A 15,180-nucleotide genomic window follows, 5' to 3' on the forward strand; every position below is an offset into this window, starting at 1 on the left:
TCAAGGAATAGCCAGTTGTAGCTATTATCATCGCGATGAGGGATAAATGCCGGCCCTAAAGCTATGACATTTCCGGTACCTTCTGGAAAAATAGGATTCTGTATAGACTACATGACGTTCAACATGAGATTCATATGGAAATAGGCCAACCTTGGAATAATTCCAGCTTCATACCTATGTAGAGGATAGAAAGGACCATGCTAACCAAATTCTACTTGATCACAAATCAAGCTCCATTCATTTCCACCTACACCACGCTCGCCTAGCCCTGCAAACCCCACGCAAACAAGGTTATTGAGGGTTTGCCTAACTCTTATAGTCTTATGCGGGGCATAAAGCCGAGATCACTAATTGACTAGAGTCAGATACACTTTTCGAACAACACTGATTCGATGGAATGAAGCATACATTGACACTCAAAGGAGCTTAATACACTCAAGGCAACATGTCTGCCCATACTAGGCAATAAGTATTGATGCATAAAGAAAGAAAACCCAAGATATGATACCCACTGCAAAAATCCTAGTCCTATCGCCTCCTCTTCTCATGAATCTTCTCATGTCTCTTCATGTCATTCTTTCGCGCAAATCCTCGACCACATTCAGAACAACAAAATGGCTTCTCCCCTCTATGCGTCCGCATATGATCTTCTAGGATACTTTTTCTCGTAAAGAAATTATCGCAAGGTCCACAGTGCCACCTTGTATCCTCCACTTGTCTTCGGTTCAAAGGCGCAAATGACTCGTCAAGATCGCACTCCTCAGGATGGTATCTCACCATATGAGAGCAAAGCGCGCTCTTAGACCGAAAGCCCGACACATGAGGTGAACAGTTGTCCACTGGACACTGGAATGGGAGGTCATGATAATTGACATGATTGTCACGGACATCCGCACTTTTGAACCCTTCATGAAAGTAGAAGCACAGGACTTTCGGACAGCGAAATGGGTACTCATCGTAGAGCATAGTAAGGTCAACTTCAGGATCGGAACTGAGCTCTTCGAGCAGGACCCTATTCAGTATGAGGGCTTTTTCCAGAGACCCGAGGCTCACCTTGTTCCGTGCCGTTATATCGCCCCGCTGGGCGGAACAGATGTGGTCCCAGATTCGTACCAGGAGACCATAGAATGGGAATGGCTGAAAGAAGGCGCAATCTGCCTGGGAGGGTTGCAGAATCCCATTTGCCGGGAGGCTTTCTCCGTAGAAACGCACGAAATTATCAAGTTCACGAAAGATTAAGGCTACTTGGGCTTGGGTATTTGTCTCCAGCGTCATTGTGTCCCCCTCAAGAAATGCCTGCTTCGCCTCGACGAACGTTCGCATGTGCATATACCATTGCGACACAGCGTAGTCCTGGAAAGCAAGATCTCCTCGAAGAATATATTCACGAAGCTCTGAATCCGGTATATCGCGCCGGAAGAGGTCAAGGGTAAGATAGCGAAGGCAGCGAAGCGTAAGGTCGCATTCAGCGGCCGCAAGATTGATTTCGCTCCGCTGGGCAATGAATCTGGGCTGCTGTTAGATTGAAGGGGCATTGATCTTCGTAAAGGTCTTACAATCTGGCGGTACTGTGAACCAGTTCGACTCTGTTCCCCTTGAGAACCTGCACGAGGGACCCACACAACTCTTGAACGTCATCGCGAAGCTTAAGATCCATATCGAGCTCATGCGACACAGTTGCGGAGTGAAGATCGATAGACAATGCCACCTGTATCTCTGTCCACTTCAACGGTCGCTTAGAGCATACCAGCCACCCAAGTAGTAACCCGGTGTATGCTAGCTGCTCTTCGCTGAGGTCTTGTTTTAGCCGCTCCATAATGCGCGTGTAACTATATTCTTTTAGTATGGCCCGACTAGGGCATCGAAGCATCACAAAGGTTGTTACACAGAAGGCAACGTACGCTTCATTGAGTTCGCTTGGTAGCCTGGCAGCATCGATCTCGTTTTGAAAGCGACGTCTGTTGGGCTGTTTTGCCAAGTTGTTCATGACTAACTTTGCGAACAAAAAGATACCTAGAAAGTTAATTCTCTTTCCAAGTGGATATATATACCAGACTTACCATCTGCCCGGATACAGATCCTCTCAATCACACCATTGAGAATATTATCCCCGAAGTCAAATTTGGCCAGCTCACGCGTTCGGTATTGACAATATTTCTGAATGTCAACTTTGGTATTCTCGGGCTCTAGGGCAAAGACTTGCGCCTCCGGGAGCGAATTCTTAATTTCGGGAGCAGGCCGACTGAGAAAGACAACCCGAAGTTTCCCTGGTGAGAGTACTTCAGCTTTTTTGACCAAATTCTTGAAAGTTTCAAGCACATCCTTCTTCCCGTCACCACATTCATCGAGCCCATCTATCACGACATACAACCGTGAGATTCGCTCACAAAATGTCTCCAAGAGGGTGTTTATTGTAGACAAATCCAATAAGATGGAGCTTAACGAAGATTTCATCTTAGCGTAGCAGTATGGAATTAGTTCGTTGTGTCTGCAAACCAATTGTAAGAGGATGCCGCGGAGTATCGCTATTGCAGACCCCCTGGACTCCGCCTTCTCGCTGCAGTAGAAGTAGCAGGTAGTACAGTCTGTCATTTGCAGACACGCCTCAATCAAAACAGACGCTAGGTATGTTTTACCTAGCAGATATATCAGTGACACTTATTTCATACGGTTGCAAAAAGAGGCACCACCAGCTTACCAGCCCCTGGGCGCCCATTGATCCAAAGGATGGACCCGGAGGCCTCATCAGGCTCCGCATGTATCCATTCCTTGATTTTAATTCTGTCTAGAATCCAGCCTCCGCTGTTTTGATACCTGCTTCGGTCACGGCATATGCTGTTATGCTCAGTTTCCGTCTCTGCCGCCGCGATCCAATCTCGGACCGCGTGGAAGCTTCTTTCCCGTCGCTCGATTTCGCCTTGTTCGAATTCGAGCATGTCCTTTTCCACCTGCTGCAGGAGACGGCGAATCTCCATAGTATCCATGGACGCTTGCTCAGGATCAATGTATGTCGCTCGCATTCTATCTTCGATTAGTGTTTTATAGGAGCGCATATGACGCAAAGTGTTCTTGAACGTTGGTTCATAATTCTGCCAAAGAGACTTGAAAACAGCCTTGAGTGCTACATTGAGAGGAAGTTAGCAGGGCTCAAACAATAGATTGCGCTGTATCGCACCTCGCCCGGAGTATATTTTCATCGCATCCGCGTGAAATGTCATAACATTGGCAAAGATCCGGGCCAATAGTCTTTGAAATCCAATATGATGTTGGAATATTCCAATACTTTCCCCAAGCAAGGGCAATTCATCCCCGATTTCTTCATATGCCGATAAAAGTCTGTCCAGGAGATCGTTGTGGCCTCTTGATATCTAGCAAAAGGTCAGCTAATAATAATCGTGAGGATTTACAGTCTAACATACTCGAAATAGTGCTTTGGCCGCACCCCAGATGAGACACATGATTTCATCGGAACCCAATAGGTCGTGAACAACCATTCCCAATGCTTCAACACGCTTCATGAAAGGCTCGATGCGTCTCATGTTTCGCAATGCTCTCATTTGTTGCTGTTCATCCTGCATACGCTTCAACTCTTTTTTCAAGGTACGAAGATCAGTTGCCTGGAACACTTGCAATTGATCTGGAGTCACTTTTTCCTTGAAGTCTTTCACGATCTTATCAAAAATGTCTCTTGGGGCTGAATCATTGGTAGCCTGACGCTCTTGAGACTCCGCGTGAGCACGCCGGGTAAGCATTTCTTGTGGCGAATACTGGAATCGTGCTGCAGTTGAATCAGCATGATACTTCTCAACCCATAGTGCACGAAAGCGAGAGCCCTGACTCCAGTCCATATGATTGTTGAGAACTTACGATTGGACGATTCCGGCCTGTCATGGGGAACATATTGCCCTAAGACTTCTTTCGCCGCCGCCGCCGCAACCGCGGCCGCATAACCCTGCCACTTCTTGTTCTTATGGCTGTCTGCATAGTCGCAGACCCCTTTGATGATCAGACAGTTGAACTTATCCCACACTCCCGCCCCTTCCATCTCAAAGGCTATGATCCTTTCTGATGCAGCAAGCTGATTCCGATGCCACGCCGACTTCATGACCGTATCCGCGGTGCCGATCGAGCCAAAGTGGATCCGTTGAGTGGGACTGCCCTGAGCATCGCATCCGGATCGCTGAGCACGATGAACAAGCATGCGCAGATCGCACTCGAGCTCCTCGCAGGAGGCATTCAAGGCCGTGGCGCAGACCGATTCTGCCGAGCTACACTCGACACACCCAGTGTGATGCCTATGAATATAGTCCGCGGCAAACAGCTGATCAGACGATGTTGGATACCCCGTTCCGATATGGGGGTGTTGCATCAGGTTGATCAAATGCTGCATCATTTTTGCTTGCAGCTGCTGCGCCATGACCTGCGACTTCCAGTGCTGGAGAAGGCCCAGGATCTCTTCATTTGGCTTTCCCGGCCCATCCAGGATTGTGTCTTTGCGCTTGTGCCCTGTCGGGTACTGGCGACCGAAATCGAGTCGGACAAGCACCTCGCTCACGATCACGTCGCCTAGGATGATCTCTTGGCCATCTGGCCTGTAAGGTACTGCCCCGCAGATACCCACCAGTAACACCAGTTGAATGGAGAGGAAACTCATGTCGAGCGAGGCCGCCGCACCGGCCGAGTGAACGTTTCCCATTCCAGGGAGGGTGACTACGACGACAGCATGTCTTCCACTTCTGCCGAAGACATAATGATTTCGATCATTCTGGGCCCGGCCGTAGATAGGGGGAGCGTCATACCAAATTTCATCTAGAGAACAGAGAACAGCGTTGGTCTCCAGGGGTAACGCGCAGATGATGGCAATTTCGAATTGATCGCGGTTGCGGGGACGTTTCTGACCGTCCATGGCCGGTGTGAGAGGACGAGGAAAATAGAGGGTAGGGTGGGGGCTGATAATCTTGATGAATCAGACTACTCGTGGGGTGGCGTCAGCCTCAGTCTCAGCCTCAGGATTCATACGAGGGTGCAGCTCCTTCAAGCCCATCCCAAACAACCACAGCCACTGAACATGCTGGTGCGGTATCTACTTGCAGGGTAAAGGGCCTGTCAATCAGATAAGGGAAAAACCAGTATGGTCGATTTGCAACAAAAACTGATTCTTAAGGAATCAGGAAGAGATAGGCAGATATAGGACCTTTATGCTGCGAAATGAGTGTCTTCCCCCAGATGAGGCTCTTCCCAACCCGGGGAGGTCATATGGCTTGGTGTTTGATATGTCGATTCCCTAGCGATACTTCATTGACACCGCCTCCCCTCCTCGCCTTTCCTTACCTGGGCATTCTTCCAGAAAGGATACCCCGCTCTAGACAGGTACAGTCCTTACCCAAAAGTCTTGACGCACCCACCCCCACCGCCCATTTTATAACCGTTACACTTGGCAAGTCATCAAAAGGAAGAATCCATTCAACGATATCGAATCAGAGGAAGTAAAGGAAGAGGAAGAGAAAGAGACATGAGCTCTCTTTTTACTATTACACGCCGGAACCCTTCATTTCGGAGCCTTTCCTATCAGGTGACCGTTACACGGATGGCATGTTAAATAAATACTGAACTCCGTTTGCTCCTTGGCAAACAGGTTATCTCATGTGGGTTAGCGATTGACCGAGGAAGATGAGACCCTATTTCCGCTCATCAGGTTTTGCTGTTAGGAATGTAAAGCAGTACTGTGAGTGGCAATGCACTCAGTCGCAGCGATCTCGTGTAACCTCGACGGTCTGGCTGTATTCTTCGGTGATAACCAGGTAAGCTAGCCAAAGTATTGGAGAAGTGAGGCGTGGGTTGATGGGTAAGGGTAAACGCTATGGATATAAATGCGAGCAATTCGTCCATACTGATGTGGCATTCGTCTGCAGGCAAGCTAATCCTATGCAATGAGACGCCCAGGTTGAACCATCTGATTTGCCCTTGAATTCAATTGTTACACGGCTAGGCCTTCCTGACGCAAGATGGACATGCCGAATCGAAGTCAAACCACTTCCCGAGCGGAGACCTGCTCATCCTGGTGCGACAATCCCTTTGTTGGGCTCCCGGCTAACGAATGGGCGTATTGGTATTGCCCACTGGATCGTGAAATCGTGGTGATCATGTCTGACTGTGCTTGCGGAGGATCGCTTAGTCCCGACCCACCGGTGTGACTAGCGATGCAAGAAAAGCGATTGTTGACAGTGACATGATGGGATTGCCGGTTCACAACGCTATTATTGGGTATGGGCTCATTATCCGAGAGGAGCTGGATCTCCACGGGGTGATCGCGAATAATAGGAACCTGGAGCCACTTGTAGATAGCATTCAACACTGGGATGGAGAGACCGTGGATGACGATTGAGAAGAAGACGAGCCAGTAGACGACTGGAGGGCATTGAGTGAGCGCGGCCGCATGCAGCATAGAGTTAGATCTTACCGGGAATCATAACTGCCGTCAAGTGATTGATCTCAGGATCACTTTCCCCGGGATCGGGGAGCAATCGACGAGCATATTCGACATAGGAGACTGCCCCTATACCTGGAAAATATCAGCCATGTCTTGAACATGTCGTCCGAACCCAGCCGATAGATACCTATTGGAGCAAAATAACCCATGAACAGAGCTTCCTTCCAATTATCGCAGACCTTGGGCATAAAGCGATAACCCAGCATTATGGCGGGAATTCGCCGGAACAGCACTATTAAGATCCCCAGTGCGACCAATCGTGCAATTGTAATCCCAGTGATATGGGGCAGGTGGAGTTGGTCCCATGGCATGACGGCCCCGAGAAAGATGAAGGTCCCAAAATTTAATACCGTTTCCATAGATGAGTTGAATGAATCATGTCGCGCTTCGACTTCCGAATGGTACCAGCCATCCCAGTTCAAGGTGCATCCAGCAATAAAACAAGCCAGGGTCTCGTCCGTGCCAAAGCAGCCACAAGTACCGACTAGAAATAACTGATCGGATGTCAGCAATACTCATAAATCGTCGAGGAAATAACAGGAATTTACCCACCCCGAGAGCAACTGGAAACAGGAAGAAGTTCTCCTTGTCGATCCACCGCCTACGTCGAATGTCAGCAAAACCGTCTAGTCATTATGAGCAGGCAACTCACTTCCTTGAAGCCAAATTCAGGCCCTTGCGACCGACAAATCCGACAAACAAGCCATATCCTGATCCCATCATGATCATGTACAAAACCCCTTCCACAGCCCAATGTGCCAATGCACGACCAATGTTTCCGCCAAAGCGACCCGTATCGGTCTCTCCAATCCAATCACGTCTCCTTGACCCTGCACCGCTCGTCGGACCATCGTCATACCGTAGCAATGCAATTGAGAGCAAAAGGAATGGGAAGCCAAATCCGTCATTTCCGCCTGCTTCGGCTGAGATGAACTCTCGAAGGTGGCGCCGAACATATTTATCGGCGAATGGTCCTTTTGCAATCGCTTGCGACAAGACGGGATCTATACAGATGACGCAAGATCCGATGATACATGCTGTCAACTATAAAGTAGGTTCTTAGCAACTGTGTGTACTCTCGCTTGGGACTTTAGCAAGTGAGACATACGAAAGACATGTGAGGTATTATCAACTTGATGCATGTAGATGTTGCCAGCCACTGCACCGCCATTAAAGGCAGAAGGCAGATTGTTAGCTCAACCAATCGTCGGCGTAAATATCGCTTCGGCAGCTCATAGCCGACTTTGATCATTTGAATACCAAGCACCATGCGCGACAACGCCTATTCCTGTTAGCCCTCTGGTTCATAATTTGGATCGAGGTGATACTCACGTAGGCGATTTCTCCGATATCTTCTCCATCCCCTCCATTGCTCCATCGGCCCAGATTTATCATATTTGTGGTAAACGGCCCCAGTAGAGCGCCGAAGATGAAGGAAGGCACTGCTGCTAGTTAGTCATACGCCGATTAGCTGAGAGAGAAACATACATGCTTCACCAAGATACCATCTCTGTTTAATTTTCAATGATATGAACCCGAAAACAAGCAGGTATATTCCTAATCAACGTCGGGATGTCAGGCCCCGTTCTATCGCAAGGCGGTGGGACTTTACCTGAGAATGTAAGAGCCACATTGAAACTGCTAATATCAAGTATCGGATGCAGCATCCTGTCCCGCAAAAGGAGAAGGGTCAGTAAAACAAGGCGATAATCATTCCAAAATTACAATAGGATTCGTTCGTCAACAGAATCAGCTTCACTCGACCCTTGAATATTGCGTTCAGGATGAAAATTGGCACGAACTGGATCGCAGTTGATGTTGATCCTGACATGTGCATCGGATCTTGGGCGCGTAGGGTCGGGAGATGACTCAATGGTGCAAATGCCAGAATGAGGTGATTCTTGCTGGAAGGAATGCGCCAGCCCTTGGGAACCCGTCAGGATATCTTTGTCAGGATAAGGATCCACTGTACCTTAGCTGCAGTATCCCTTCCTTCAGGGGGTCTGGTTCTGACGTGTCAGAGATAACACACTACGCAAAGATCACACAAGTCAAACGCCTCCAAGGATCAAGTATGCTCAGGCTCATTGTTGGTTACGCCTTTATCCAAAAACATCAAAATGTTGGCTGCAAATCCGCCACGCACACTTTGATCGGTTTACAGAGACAGGATAATGCCACCTTACTGATTGGAGTGGTGACTAAAATCGATACAAGAATCGAAGATGATCTTCCACGGACAGGCGCAAGGGCAAGTGCAAAGTGTTAAAAAAGCAAGAACCAAGCAGTGCAGCAATAGCTTTATTTCAACCGGCCACATATCAATCTATCTGTATCTGTATTTCTAAGTTTAGCCCTGCCAAAGAACCTTGGTGCACCACCGCTCCTTGCGGCCAGGGACAGACCTATCACATCGCACACCCGCAATGGTTCATGCCTACGGTCCGGCCGCCGTATGCACGGATCGACATTGCCGCTGTTCTTATCGGTCCTATCATTCCATATCCGGAATGTCCTGCCTAAATCAAGGGATGATGGCGTGGCATTAATACCAATGTTTCGAATGTGCTAACGTACCTCCCAGTAACGTGGGCCACCCCAAAACGCCGTAGTCCACGCGATAGATTACATCTTGATTTCTCAACAACCATGTCCTAGGTATAAACATTACCAAACTATGTTGCCATGAACTACACTATTATCATATTCTGATGTGAATATTATGAGAAATACCTCAGAAATATATATTTCCGACTCCCTAGTGTGAATCATGATAGATCTTGAAGTGGCCCACTTAATCGGGTGGCCCACCTTACTGTGAAGTACGTTATACCAGGTGCTTCAATATTAAGGTTGGGGGCGGCTCAAGCAGCGTCAGTACCGGTGCCAATGCTTTCTAGAAAGCTTGGCTTTGAAATGGGGAATGTCTAAACTGTAATCTACTGTGGAGAAATAATGGCGTCAAAATAACTCAAAAGCATGTATCATGTGCCCAACCAGAATATACTGCTGACATCAAAAGTGGGACCTGGCTGCTCTTTATTGTGTTAGCTATCCGCGCTCGCCTCATTCTTAATCTGGGTCCAACAAAAATCCCTCATACCCACCACGTCGTTTAACCTTGTAGGAGCGATCTATTGATGTAAAAATTACGATCTGGACGGGAGATATGAAAGAACCTCATTTGCTTTATTATTCCATGAATTATGCAATTATGTTCCAGAGAATGCGTTTTGTCCTACAGAATTCCAACCACAGTAGCAACAACCGCGCCACAAGGATGTTAAATCTCCAAGGATGTGAAATATACTTACGGAGAGAAGGCTGTAGAGACTGGAGAAGACGGGGCTATGTATCAAACGGACTTTGTATCTGTTGAGCACGGAAGACAGGAGAGGGAACAATCTCATCCTCGGCATATAAATTTCACTTCCGTTGGCTAATAAAAGATTAAAGAGACAACAGCCAGTGACATCAAATTGAATCATTCGGTAGATAAGCCCCAGTCCTGCTTGATCTTTTGAATCCAATCCTCCACCGGCATGACTTCCTGCCCGACCATCACATTCCCTTTTCCGATCTTTTTCACTTTTTCCTCATCATACTCGGGAACGTGGAGCATTTCGTGGCTCTTGCTGCACACCTGACGCACCAAAGTTCCCTCTCGTAACTTTCTGAGGCAGCCCTCATCGAATTGCACGTCCGCACATTCTCGGCAAATATACATATCGTTTGCGTAGGTCCAAATTGTTCTACATCTTCCATCGCAATGGTTTGCAATAGGACCTCCCAGCTCTGTGGTAGCATCCGTATCCTCATCTTCTTGATTGGGTATGAGGAGTGACCATGCCGCCAGAGAGTTATCATCCTGACCGGCAAACATGAAGTGCGTTGCTAGGCCTTGAAATCCCTGCCAATCATTGCTGGGATCGTCATCCGACAGAAGATCTATACTGAATTTGACGAAGGGCCTGATCATGTTTTTTGCTTTGTCCATATTCCCACAACGCGCATAGTACCGAGCCAGTAACTGCCGCGGATATTTCTCCCTCGTTTGGTCCGTCAGAGTTGCGTCCGATTTCAAAGTGGCAAGATGCTCTAGATCGTCGATGTATTTGGCTGCCAGTTCGGTACCCTGCCCTGCCTGGAGTGCTTTTTCGAAATATAGGCCGGAGAGATCCCAGGTGGCATACAACTTTGCACGTCCTAGGTACCAGCTCATTTCGTTTTCGTCCAACTGGATGATCCGCACCCGCATGGACAACGCCATCTCCTTTTCCTCGGCGCATGTGTAATTATTGTAGAAGAACCTGGCACAGTGGTGCATCAGCATGGCCATGGTTTCTTTCGCGCACATTTCTTCCTCTCGGTTCAGCTGGTCTTTGGCAAGTTGAACCTTTTCTTCTGCCGCATCGACAGCAGTGCGATAGCTATCTTTCAGAGTCGTGATGCCGCTGCCGTTCAGAAGTTTTCCGGCAGCGGCGATGGTGCCATGATAATCGTCATTCCAGTAATACTCATGGAAGATTTGAGTGCGCCGATCGAGACCGGTAACCTCGTCTTTGGACCTTTTCAAGCGTTCGAGGAACTCAATCAGCTGTGTATAGCCCCCTTTGTCATGTAGGACTAGGGTCATAGCCAAGGCTGACTGATAGTCATCCGGATATTCCTGCAAAATGGATTCATAAATGTCCAAGGCTTTCTCGGCATTCCCGGCTTCTTTGTGATACAAGGCCAAATCTCGGTTGATTTTATGCAAATAGTTCCCAGCGTTACCGAGTTTAGACTTCCCGCTTTCCACGGACGCTTGGACTGCTTCTTGAGTCTCTACTGCCAGCGCATATTTTCCTTGGAGTTTGTAAGTCTCCGCGAGACCCCATCTGGCGAACCAGTTATCTTCTTCAAGTGACGATGCCCGCTTGAATGTTTCGACTGCATCATCCAATTTCTCAAAACTTCTCAAAGTTCTGGCGACATTTCGTGTTTCCTCATAACCAAGACTGTCCAGCCCAAGGCATTGTCGACCCCACTCGGCTACCTCATGGATCCGAGACGCCGGAATCTTCTTTGGTTCCTGATCTTCGGTCTCGCGCTTCACGTTGGAATCTTTGCGACTTGCAATCTATCCAAAGAGTTTAATACCCAAGGAAAACAAATACACGAATGACAATCAGCTGGACTTACCTTGTTCGAATATGCATTTACCCAATAAAACAACTCCTTAACATCCCAATCACTCGTCTGCAGCCATTTATGCGCCACGAACTTGGCGATATGCTCCAGGAGATCTGCATCAGGCTTCGACTTCGAACTCAGACTCTTGACCCATGCCCTGTCATTTTCCGGAAGCTTCTTAGTGACAGCGGAGTCCTGTAGCCACTTCAACACCACATCAACGCAGTCATCCTCGTATAGCCAGGAACGCCGCATCCACAGGCGGTCCTCAGTCCACCACGAAATGAAGATTTCCTCGTCTGTAAACATTTTCACCAATTGTGGACCGACGACGGCCTTGCTTTGTGGCTGTATCAATGACAGATCAATGAGACGAAGATGCTCTTCAAAGTAAAACGTCGCGTAGTCCACCAGCGGAGAAGATCCATCTGTTTTCTCTGAGATGGCTTTGAGACAGGCCATTAAAATTTGCATGTGAGCTGTGTCTGTATCGACGCCGAGCCGGGCAGTCTTTTTGGTCAATTTTCGCTCGAAGAAGGCATCAAACTCGAACTTCTTGAACAGATTAGGGTCGCAGACCAAATCGAGGAATCGCCGGACAATTTTGACCTCCGACGCGAGGACATCCCCAGTGGTGTTCCATTCATGCTGGCCGTGGTCGGCCTCAGCCTCCTCGCTAGGAGATTTTGGTCGGAAGTACTCCTCTATCGAGTTTGACACTAGAGATATGATCGCTGTCGGGGGCATGCTCTTTGTTTTCAGGTCGATCTCTCCCTCTATGCAGAATAGAGCAGAGAAGCGGCCGCTGATCTCGTTTTCCAACGAGCGAAGTGATAGCTCGCCATTTTTCACGTAGAGAACGGCTTCCAATTCGTATAGCATAAGCGAGCTGCGTGCGTTCATCACCCAGAGTAGGAGCTCATTGAGATCTGAAATATCATCATCACTCAGGGTCTCGTTCAATCTCTTAATCTCGCGGGCAATCGTGCTCGAACGTTTCTCGCCTGACCGGGACAATACGTCTCGGATCTCTCCGGGACGTTGCTTATCGCCTATTTGATTGAGCAGAAGACCTACGTTGACGAAATCGCCATGCCCTTCTTTCAGGAGGCCTTCGAGGATTTCCCTCTTGAGTGCTTCAACCTGGGTGGAGCCGCTGCTGAGGATATCCATGCTCCTGAGGCGGTCGTTGATGAACATTTCGATATCGTCTTTGTTTTTCGAAGCGACATCAATGGTAGAGGCCCCTTTATTGAGGTGGTTTGTGATCTGCTCGACGGTTTCGCTTCGCGCAGAGAAGAGGATGCGAATGCGGAATCGGTACCTAGTGTCTGATATCTTCTGGAGGTCCGCTAGAACATTCAGGAGCTGTTTGAGGTTCTCCCGGACAATCCGCTCGGCGCCATCCAACAGGATGAAAAAGGTCGAGTCCGATTTGTAAGACTTGGCGAAGAGAACATCCCATAGTTCGGTTATTTGGTTGGATTCCATCGACTTCGCGGACGAGGCAAGTTCCTTCCGATAGACCGGATCATGGCTAGCCAGTTGATATGCCACGGTCCAATGCCTTGGCTAGAGACGGTGGGTCGTTCGCCGCGGACTGAGCAGTTCCTCGAGTGGGACTTCCCTGCTCGAAAAAGTAATAGCCGATCGACGTGCGACTCAAGTTGTCCGTCACTTCTGAATCCCTCTCCTGCAGGTCTCGAATGATCGTAGTGAATAGATAGGATTTACCGTATCCTTCACCTCCGGATATGCAGAGCACATCTAACGGAGACTCAACTTCGCAACTCGCCCATCCTGTATACATCGGATCGTTGCGGAGCCATTGTCCGCTTCCATCAACTATTTTGCCGCGCAGGTCCCTATACTTCCCTCGCATCTTGGCGAAGGTCTCGCTGGGACTGTCAAGACAGGTGTCGACATCATGAAGCTGTTTATTCTCCTTATTCTCCTCCTCGGTTTTCCGCTGATTCTCTAGTAATTTGTCGACGCCTGCATTGATCTTCTTCGTCCCGTCTCTTGTCTCGACGATGTTCTTTTCACTGTTCTTCTGCGATTCAAATCCCAGAGTCCCTCGCATTTGCGACTCCCGCTCGACGAGCTCAGCCAGCCGAGCCAACTGCTCACTGACCCCCTCGTCAGTGTTGAAGGCGAAAACCTTGAGTGCAATCAAAATTTTGTGTCCTTTTAAAACTTTCATCGAAAGCGCACAGACTGCGACAAAACACAACAGCTCATCATTGATTATCCGTCGCAAGGAAATATCCACAGCCTCAGGCAGCATGCGGAGATAGATCTTGCATCGTTCCAGAACGTCTGAGATGCGTTTAAACAGCTCGGCAATACTGCTGAAAATTCCCTTGAATTTTGCCCCCGTTTGGATAAGATATAACACAGCATTGAAACATAGCTCGCTTGGGCCAAACACCTACTATTATCAGACAGACCTATTTCGGCGAATGAGTGAGTTACGCACCATACTTGCTCCCTGGGCGACAATCCCACCAAGAACCTCGATGCAGCTCAAAGTCTTGCTGATGACATCCTTTGCGACTTTGTATTTAACATTTCGCTGCTCGTCGTCATCTTGCCTTTGCCGGATTTGATCGAGGACCTGATCGATGGTGTACCTCGGGGTTATAGTGAGATCCACCGTGGTTGTTTTGGCGAACGACTGACACACCGTGTCCCACGCCCCCTGAAGATTGTAGTCGTCACTTCCTGTTAAATCCGCCATTGAGTTCTAAAAATCGTCGTGTTCACTGCATGCGTAGCTAAGTTCATCTTCTAGTTTTCGTGTGGAGATCATCGTTCATTTATGAGGATAAATAACTAGCGCGTACGGTCGAAAACAAAAATCCTGACAGGCTGACAAGCTTTGATCCATGCAGGAGTAGAGGACCGTGCGAGTTTCATCGATATTATTGGCAGCCCCGATAGCTTGATCGGCACTCACGTATCAGCTGGTGGTGGCTGTGTGTACATGTCAGGACTCCTGGGGTAATATAATCCAATAATTCTGTACAATGCATTTTTAGGTTTCAACCCTGCCGTTTGATACCGTCCTCTTGAAACAACGCCATTAAACGTCAAGTCACATCTGCAGTAGTCCCTCCAGTAATACTCTACTGTACTCTGTACGGAGTACTCCGTGCTAGTTTAGAGCCGGCAAGTACACTAGGAGGCTGGAGCGGGCTAAGGAACGCTTAGCCCATGCAACAAGGTTGACATTATGCGTCTCTTATTAGCAGAGTAGTCTACACAAGCCTGGTTTGTGAATGTGACCGATAAGCGGAGTCTAAGTGTCTTAGGCTACATGTATATCCTACTTATAGGTATATCTACTTCCAGTGGTGTATGATATAAGCCTGACGTGCAGTGTCAGAAAGCTTGATTACATCTCTAGATATAGCTCAGTTCACCTAAAATAAGTTGGGAACCTCGTGTCGACCAAGGGAGTCTTCGGCCCTACAGGGTTTATTAGCAGGCTAGGTTCGATAATAACGCATAAA

The 15,180-nt window shown here is 48.3% G+C and overlaps 3 protein-coding genes across 3 annotated transcripts; all 3 read right to left on the bottom strand.

Moving 5' to 3' along the window:
* Positions 1 to 528: 528 nt before the first annotated feature.
* Positions 529 to 4,906, bottom strand: N7482_007765 (zinc finger protein; the record flags this gene model as incomplete). Its single annotated transcript, XM_056689889.1, has 8 exons — positions 529 to 1,507; positions 1,557 to 1,829; positions 1,902 to 1,989; positions 2,061 to 2,636; positions 2,699 to 3,121; positions 3,176 to 3,368; positions 3,420 to 3,778; positions 3,868 to 4,906. The coding sequence occupies 8 exons, from the start codon at positions 4,904 to 4,906 to the stop codon at positions 529 to 531; spliced, it is 3,930 nt and encodes a 1,309-aa protein (XP_056542318.1).
* Positions 4,907 to 6,025: 1,119 nt separating this feature from the next.
* Positions 6,026 to 8,327, bottom strand: N7482_007766 (putative plasma membrane antiporter; the record flags this gene model as incomplete). Its single annotated transcript, XM_056689890.1, has 8 exons — positions 6,026 to 6,408; positions 6,461 to 6,562; positions 6,618 to 6,984; positions 7,043 to 7,091; positions 7,143 to 7,534; positions 7,599 to 7,772; positions 7,823 to 7,932; positions 8,216 to 8,327. The coding sequence occupies 8 exons, from the start codon at positions 8,325 to 8,327 to the stop codon at positions 6,026 to 6,028; spliced, it is 1,689 nt and encodes a 562-aa protein (XP_056542319.1).
* Positions 8,328 to 9,974: 1,647 nt separating this feature from the next.
* On the bottom strand, positions 9,975 to 14,405 carry N7482_007767 (uncharacterized protein; the record flags this gene model as incomplete). Its single annotated transcript, XM_056689891.1, has 4 exons — positions 9,975 to 11,612; positions 11,675 to 13,202; positions 13,267 to 14,096; positions 14,145 to 14,405. The coding sequence occupies 4 exons, from the start codon at positions 14,403 to 14,405 to the stop codon at positions 9,975 to 9,977; spliced, it is 4,257 nt and encodes a 1,418-aa protein (XP_056542320.1).
* Between the last annotated feature and the right edge of the window lie 775 nt (positions 14,406 to 15,180).

This window comes from Penicillium canariense (genome assembly GCF_028826845.1).
Source record: "Penicillium canariense strain IBT 26290 chromosome Unknown utg000004l_segment0_segment0, whole genome shotgun sequence".
NCBI lineage: Eukaryota > Fungi > Ascomycota > Eurotiomycetes > Eurotiales > Aspergillaceae > Penicillium > Penicillium canariense.